Raw genomic sequence first — 9149 nt, 5'->3', positions numbered from 1 at the left:
CAGTGTCGCGCCCGTACCGGACCAGGACCAGCAAAGGGATCGCAACCCTCGGTGTCGCGCCCGCACCTCGCTCAGCCAGTGAGCCGCCGGTCTGTATGTGGGATCCGAACCCTCGGCGGGGCGCTGCCGCGCTCCCAAGCGGCGCACTGTAGCAGTGCGCCACCGGGCAGGCCCACAAATTTCATTATTTTATAGGCACACCTATAAAAGGTACAACCACTCAAATCTAACTCTACAGATGCTTAGAGCCCACTCTCAGGCAAGTATTTTGCACAGCAAGGGTATAGTACTTGAAAACTTAGGCTTTCGTCAGAGGTCACAAGGTCACCTTTGTGTTTAATTAACCCAGCCTGCAGCAGTTTGCTTTGGTTTCTAATACTTTAAAAAATTATTAAATGAAATGTCATTATTTAAGATGTGGAATACAGTCCATGAATTCAAGAATATCTGACTTCTCTTGAAGAAAAAAAGTGGCAAGAGATGGAGGACTAGATAATATTAAGTCTTTTTTCTCAAATGGAAGTAATTAGTTAAGTCTAAGAGGTAGCTGACTTAAAGACTTTCCAGTCTGCTATTCACCTTTCCTCTCCCATAATTTGAATTTACAATCATGACTTTAATCATCAACACAAATTTGCCTGTTTATAAATTCCATTAGTTTTGTTTTTGTTTTGTTAAATAGTTCTCTGAGGAAAAATTCATGCAACTTTCAAAATAGTCTACTTTTCTTTGAAGAGATTAGATATGAAATCACATATAGCCCATCTGTTGGCTCACCTAGTCCAAACCACTAAGCAAAAAATTATTAGTTCAAGGGGCAATCTGACTGTCTACAGCAGTGTTTTTTCACATCTGTCTTTAACAGTTAGTGTGATCTCATTTATCTCCCATGTTAGGCCCCTATTTGCCTCTGGAACTCCAAGGTTCTGAAGCTAAGTTTGAGAACTACATGGGTCTAGAATACGTAGTGATCTTCCTTCACAGGGTAAACAGCACCTATACATTGGACACATGAGTTGTTCAGGGTCTCAACACAAATTGGAAACAAAATAGTCATCAAAAATACCTTCAAGTCACATAAATATGTTTTGAGGGAGCATGTCAGAAAAATACATTTGAAACCTATAGCAAAATTTTCTTATGAAAAAGGAGGGATAATGAAACAGTAAGACTAGGTAAAGAACCACCCTTCTGCTGATAACAATTACAACAGCTGGACAAAAATAGAAAAAACAAATGTTTGAAAGTATCAAAAAGCTAACAGGGCAGTGAAGATCTGGAAAAAGAATGTAGAGAGGCAGGTTTTGCATTTCCCATTGCTTGCCCCTATGTGCATCTGCTGATCTCAAAAGAGGGGGGATGATGAGCTGGAGTAGAGAAACACTGCCTTTTGAGGTAAGAGGAAAAGCAACTTCAGTCCAAGGAAACCTGCAATGTTTTGGTTTGGGACTGTGAAGGGCTATATCCTGTGAAGGTACCCTTACCTGCCTGCCAGAAGCAAGCTTTAAATCTTCTCTGGAATAGAATATCATTTGAAACCTGGGATTATGTCCATGATTTTTTGTACACAGCATCCATTACTTTGTAAAAAATAACCAGGCACATCAGGAGAAAAGATGACGTGACTGAAATGCAAGTGAAAAAAGAGACAACAGAAACAGATCCAAGGGAGATCCAGATGGAGTAATCAGAGACAGACTTTAAAATACCTATGTTGAATATGTTCAGAAACATAAAACACAACTGAAGACTTTGGTAAAAAACATGAAACTAAAGCCATTTAAAAATTTATAAAATAAAAGAATTATAAAACTGAAATAAAATGACTAGGATTAAAAATTCAGTGATAGATTTAATAGTACATTAGACATTGAAAGAGAATTAATAATTAGACAATAAGGTAAAAGAAAATATCTAGAATGAAGCATGGCAAGACAAAAAGATGAGTACTTCAGAAAAGAGCATATGAGACAACAGGGGCACAGGGAAAAGGTCTAACAGAGGTGAAATCAGAGTCCCTAAAGGAGAAGTCACAAGTGGGCAGATAAAAAATTTGAAGACAATTATTGAGAATTTTCCAAAAGTTATGAAAAATATAAAACCACAAGTTTCAGGATGTCCTATAAACACCAATCAGAATTAAAACAAAGAAACAAACAACACCCACACCTAGTCACATCACAGCAAAGGCAAAACTAGAGAAAAACAGAGAGAAAGAGAAGACGAAATCATAATAGCAGCTATCAAACATGGACAGATTATAGACAAAGGAACAGCAAATAAGACTGATAGCTGACCTCTCAACGGAAGCCAGAAGACAATAAAATGTTATCTCGAAGTGTTAAGAAGGTAGTTGCCAACCAAGACACACCTCTGAAAATGAAGTAAAGGCATTTTCAGATATACAACAATAGAGAGATTTTCATTACCAGCAGAACTGCACTTAAGAGAATAGTAAACAATGTTCCATAGGCAACCCCCCAACCAAACCAAAACAAAACCAAAAGAAAACACAACACCCAAATATATGAAAGCTTTGAAATTCAAGAAGTAATAAAAAACAATAACAACAGAAGTATATATATAGTTATGGTTATATAAAGTAACTTTAATTAACAACAATAACATCTTTTAGGATTTAAAGGCATAGCAATAACTGTATACAAATCAGGAGGTGAGTAAATGGAATTTAAGTGGTCCAAGTTCTTTCCATTGCCCCTCGTGTAATGCTAGAAAAATAGTAAAATAGCATATAGTTACCAAGTTAATACAGTAAGAAAAATACCATACACAAAAATCAATTTAGGTAGATTGTAGACAAACCATATGGTAAAAGATCAATAAATCAGGCTTTTAAAATTAAGAACTTCTGTTTATCAAAAGATAACCATAAAAGAGTCAAAAGGCAAGTCATATCATTCCCAGGATGTATAAATAATCTTACAAATATATGAACCAGACAACCTAATAAAAGGGGCAAAAAACCCAAAGCAATAATTGATAAAAGAAGACTAATATACATAGAAAAGAGTGATCAACTATGGAGGATACTAACATTTATAAAGCAAATGTATTTCACAGGGCCTGGTTTCCAAAGCCCTGTAGTTTCAGGTATAACCTAACTTTTTAGAATTACATACAGAAATATTAAGCTTGCAAAAGACAGGAAACTTTCCCCAGGCTAAAGTCTCTATTGTAGATAAAAATTGCAACACAGCAAAATTGCTGGCTCAAAGGATAGATGTCCTTGGTGCAAGTTAACTTACTGATTGATATATTAAGAAAGATGCTTCATTGTTATGTAAAAATACAAAGGAAATTGCTGTAGGAAAAGACAGTGTTTGCTAAGAACAAGCTTTTGTAGGTGAATCAACTTAACCTGTTGCAAATTGCATTACGCAATGTCACTTTGTTATAACCTAACTTTTTAGAATTACATACAGAAATATTAAGCTTGCAAAAGACAGGAAACTTTCCCCAGGCTAAAGTCTCTATTGTAGATAAAAATTGCAACACAGCAAAATTGCTGGCTCAAAGGATAGATGTCCTTGGTGCAAGTTAACTTACTGATTGATATATTAAGAAAGATGCTTCATTGTTATGTAAAAATACAAAGGAAATTGCTGTAGGAAAAGACAGTGTTTGCTAAGAACAAGCTTTTGTAGGTGAATCAACTTAACCTGTTGCAAATTGCATTACGCAATGTCACTTTGTTTATTTCACTGATGTTACTAGTTTCCACTGTTAAAACAATACTTAGCCATAACTCTGCCCATGTCCTTGTGTTCTTTATAATGATTAAATCAACTGAATTTTCTTATGAAACTTCCTTGTCTTTACAAGAAAAGGGAGAAGCTAACTTTGAATAGGGGCTGTCACATTCGGCCTTCTCCTCCTAATGGGGAAATTACTGAAGTGCAGTCCTTCTGGGCCTCTCAATGCATACATGATGCTTTGAGTAACTGCATATAATTCTTTTTTATGTCTCCGTTACACAGGGGGAAATGTAATAATCAACCTCGTTAGTAATTAGGGAAATGAAAATTATAACCACACCAAGATACAATTACTTACCTATTGGAATGGGTGAAAATAAAAAGACTGAACTTACTAGGTTTTGATGAGGATGAGGAACATGAGAACTCTAAAAACACTGCCAATGGCCAACTTTAGTAGATAATATAAAACTGTTTTCTAAAGTTGATTATATAATATCAGGATTCGTAAGTTCCATCCTGAATATAATGTATAGCCAATAAAATACTTGTGCACTAAGAAATTTGTGCAAGAATATTCATAGCTGCATTATTTGTAATAGGTCAATAGAGGAAACTAGCAAATGCCCATCAACAGAATGGATGAATCCATCGTACTGCATTCATATAATGGAATGCTAAATAGCTTTGAAAATGAAGTACAGCTACACTCAAAAACATGAAAGAATTTCACAAATCTAATGTTAACTGAAATAAGTCAGAAACAATACAGATCAAAGCATAAGAAAACAAACATAAATCTGTGATTCTATTTATAAAAAGTTCAAGAACAGCTAAAACTAAACCACAGCATTAGAAGTCAGGGTAGTAGTTAACTTTGGGGAACATGATACAGGTGGTAATTAAGAAGGGGCAAGAGCAGGACTTATGGGATGCTGACAATGTTTTATTTTTGGGTATTGGTTACCTGAATGTTTTGCTTTGTTATAATTCATTAGTTGTTCATTTGTTTTGGGTAATTTTCTGTATGTGTTGATTAATTCAATAAAAAAAATTGAAAAGAAAAATATTACTAAACAAAACAACAAATATGATCAAACAGTCTGATCTTAGTGTGTCAAGTTTATGGTCAAATGCATACAGAAAACATTTCAATTTGTTTCTGTCAATAATGTGGCTTTTGGATTCCTAAAATTTGCTGCACTTAACTGTAAAATCTTTAGTGACATATAATCATTAGGTTGAAATATATAATAAACATAACAAACCAAAGTTCTGTAGAATTAGCTGACGCTTAACATGCTAATTTTCAAATAACTTTTAAATACCTTCATGTAGAAATGTCATATCTTTCTTGACAACAGGGAAGAGTGGAATAATCGGAGGCTGCATACTCTGACTACTAAGAATATTTCTATACTTTGCCATGTTTCTAGATGGATCAAAAAGGTCTTGCAGATCCTGGAGATGTTTCTCATATTTGCTTGGTAACTTTTCCCAAGTACCTCTGAGTCGTGCCACAGGTGCCAGGTTCAAGCCACTGCCAAAGATGAGAATAAAAACATTAAAAAGGGACTTGGGGGAGATGGTGGACTCAGGTCAATAAACTCTATACACCAAGTTCTCTAATAAAGCTAAAAAATAATAAGGGACATATTCCAGCACATTGAAATAAACAGAAGAACTATAAAAAAATAAATAAAAGGGACTCGATTTTAAAAGAAGGAGAACTTCTTTCAGAGGAACTACGTTACTTGCCTGTAGTTGTATCATTTACAGCTTTTAATTTATACTTTGTATGTAAGTGACAAATTTTATAATTCTATAAAAAAACTTTTAAGGACCATGATGTTCTTTGTTTTACTTAGAAACATTTAGAGACATTACCTCCTCGAAAGTGGTTTAAGTAATGCTGAGAATAACTGTTAAATAATAACTAAGGTAACTTCTGGGCTGAGGCAGCTTTTTTCCTGAGATTTTGTCCACTCATGTCCCTGAGTCCAATATTTCCATATCCCTAGGTTCTAATCTCGTTTCCTAAGCCTCCAGATATTCAATGTGTCTTTTCCACAGGAATTTAAACAAGCTTAGATGTTCGCTAACTTGAAAAAACAATTCATGCCAATTAGGCTACAACTCCCCCCTATTAACTTTGCCTCTATACAGGTTGAACATCCCAAATTCCAAAATCCAAAATGTTCCAAAATCTGAAACTTCTTTTTTAAGGAATTTATTTATTTTTTAATTGAAATGTGTTGATGGTACATATTTATGAGGTACAGAGTTATATTTCAATACATGTATACAATGTGTAATGATCAAATCAGGGTAATTAGCATATTCATCATCAAAAAAATTTATCATTTCTTTGTGATGAAAATATTTGAACTCTCTTATAACATTCATTTGAGAACATACAAGAAATTATTATGGATGTCTAGCACTACTGTGAACTAACAGAACTTATTTTTCCTATCTACATGTAATTTTGTGTCCATTAACCAACCTCTCACTATCCCCTCTCCCGCATCCCCTTCCCAGCCTCTAGTAACCACAATTCCACTCTCTAGTTCTAAAAGTTCAATTTCAGCACAGACATGACACTCAAAGGAAATGCTCATTGGGGCATTTTGAATTTCAGATGCTCAACCAGTAAGTATAATACAAATATTCCAAAATCTGAAAAAATCTGAAACATTTCTGGTTGCAAGCATTTTGTATAAGGGATACTCAAAACTATATCCCATGGGTAGGTTGCCAAATGAATACTGTAGATATAAGGTCTCAATTTTCTTACCAGCTAATCCTTCTTTGTTTCTCAGCCATCTGAATTTTACCCAACCACTATACTTAAATTTAATTCTACTGACTTCTGATTTTAGGATGTGTAGTTAAAATATTTTTGTTCCCTCTGCTTCTCAGAACTCACCCCAAACAACTACAAGAAGGATGAATAACAGAAATGCAAATTTCATCTCCACTGAAACTAAGAGATAATCTAATTCCTAAACACATTAGAAAGGTTGTCAAAAATTAGTCAAAGGTCAAACAGGAGTATGTAAAGATACTGAAAAATGCTGTCTGCAGCTGAAGATCTCAATGAAAGCTGGCAAAGCAGTTCTCCAAAGCATGTAACTCATCCTGAAGGCAAAACCAACAATCCCTTATTTAGAACACAACAGAGTTCATAGGCTGAACTCTTACCATAGAGTTGAGGGAAGGTAAGATTAAACCAGCACACACAGTCAAATATTTTGGTAGGAAGCTGTTTAACAGTGAGACTGGACAGAAGGGAGAAAATGAGTTGTAAACAGCCCTAAAGCTGCCAATCTCCATTCACTGGGAAAAAGTTAACAGGTAAAACCATTCATATAAAAGACCAGCTAACTCCTGCTAACTTGGAATATGGCTCTTGATCCTCTTTCACGTGAACCTCCTGCAAATAGCTAGTACAGGAAAACACATTACTCAAAAGGAAGGAATAAATACAGATCTATAACAAGAAGCCACAGGGAATAACAAAGAGCATGAAGCAGAAAAATGTTGTTAACAATCAGACAAAAACTGGGACTAACCAACATCCTAGCCATAATTTCAAATAAATTAATGAAATAAAGAGCTTAATGTGGTGATACAAGAGCTTAGGGAAAATATGGTAAGAGAAGTTGATAAATAACTAAATAGTAAAGTTCAGTAAACAAATAAAAGAAAAAATAAAACCAACAAAGAAATGAAGGGCACACTGGAACCTACAGAAGAAAAATACACTGCTAAAATACCATGCAAGTGACACAGAAGGAAGGATTAACAAAAGCATTCAATGGAAATGAATAAAGTTGAAAAGAACTAGAGAGAAAACAATGGATATAGGTGACAAAGGAGATCTAAAATCTGAATAATTGGTATCCCTGAAGAAAAAAAAAAAAATAATGGAACTAAAAATATGCAGTTCAAAGGTGCAATTTGAGAAAACTTTCCAGAAACAAAAGATTTGAATCTATAGACTGAAAAGGCACCATAGTTACAGAGAACCTGATATAAAATTAAAAGAGATGTAGAAACGTCCATGTAAAGGTAAAGGAGTTCAGCAATAAGAATCTGGGATTGTGGGAGGGAAGAGAAATTCAAGTTAATCTCAGGAACTTAAACAGCCACATAAAATGCTGGTTGAGAAGCCACTGTTTACAAAGTCCCCAAGAAATAATGTCTAAGATAAGAATTTTATAGTCAGACAAACAGTCATTCATATTCAAAAACAACAGAAAGACACTTTAAATATGCTCAGGAAATATAATTTCCACAATACGAGAAAGCAAAATCAACCAAGAGATGACTGGAGAAATTATAAGAAAAAGACTGTGGTGGGCATCTAAGACTATTCAAAACAAAGCCTGGCAAACTATGGCTCGTGAAAGTCAAATACATAGAATAACAAATAAGAATGAGAGAAATAACTGTAGATACACAGGAAATTTTAAAAGAGCACAGTAGGCTAATTTGCTCAGTTCTACATGCAAATTAATTTAAAACTTGGATGAAATGGATACTATATTAGGCCACCAAACAATAACCAGTGTGCCAAATTAGGTCCATTGCCTGTTTTTGTAAATAAAATTTTATTGAAACAGAGCTATAGCCATTTAATAACTTACTGTTTATGGCTGCTTTTGTGCTACAATGGCAGAGGTGAAATTCTGTATTGAAGCCTAAACTATTTCCTTTGCAGAAAAAATGTGCCAGCCTCTATTTAGGAAACATTGAAAGGGAAAGACATATAAAACCTCAAAAGATGACACAAATTACAAAAAAAGAGCACCACACCCAGATGGTTTTACAGGTGAATTCTTTCAGAACATTAACCAACTAATTATCTTCAATGCTATTTAAACTGTTACAGAGCATAAACAAGGAATAAAAGCTTTCAAATTTTATGAAGCTAGCATAGCACTAATATTAAAACCCACATGAAGAACAACACTATAAATCAATTCACTTATGGAAAATGTTACAAATAATATCAAAGATTATTTTAGTAATACATTAAAAGAAAAATTTACCATTACTAGATGGAGTTCATGCCAGATTAGAATGGTAATTCACTCTCAGGAAACTATTAGCATAACTTACCACAGTAATAGATAAAGAGAAAGATTCTATGATTATGTTATATACTTAAATATCATATCATTAAATTCAATATTCATTTTTAATTTTTAGAAAATCAGTAAAATAGAATAGAAAACGTAATATATTTCTCACCCAGAGGCAGCATTATGTTTAATGGAGAAATACCAGAAGCATTCCTAGATTGAGTCACAAATTATGTACAGAGGTTCATAATTACAATTACTATTTAACATGGAAGTACCAGTAGATGACAACAGACAAACAGATAAGTAAAATGAAAGAGGTAGTTATCATTATTTGAAGAAA

At 34.1% G+C, this 9149-nt stretch overlaps 1 protein-coding gene across 1 annotated transcript in view; it reads right to left on the bottom strand.

Annotated features, from left to right (window-relative positions):
• Positions 1-5256, bottom strand: part of RAPGEF6 (Rap guanine nucleotide exchange factor (GEF) 6) — a gene marked incomplete at its 5' end in the record, with an annotated part of 33495 nt that extends 28239 nt beyond the window's left edge. The window contains one exon of the mRNA XM_008576248.1: positions 5045-5256. Coding sequence (XP_008574470.1) covers positions 5045-5256 — 212 coding nt within the window. The remainder of the gene's footprint in view (positions 1-5044) is intronic.
• Positions 5257-9149: the final 3893 nt, after the last annotated feature.

This window comes from Galeopterus variegatus, unplaced genomic scaffold, assembly GCF_000696425.1.
Source record: "Galeopterus variegatus unplaced genomic scaffold, G_variegatus-3.0.2 Scaffold1314, whole genome shotgun sequence".
In the NCBI taxonomy this organism is placed as follows: Eukaryota; Metazoa; Chordata; class Mammalia; order Dermoptera; family Cynocephalidae; genus Galeopterus; species Galeopterus variegatus.
This window is presented reverse-complemented; position numbering and strand designations above follow the sequence as displayed.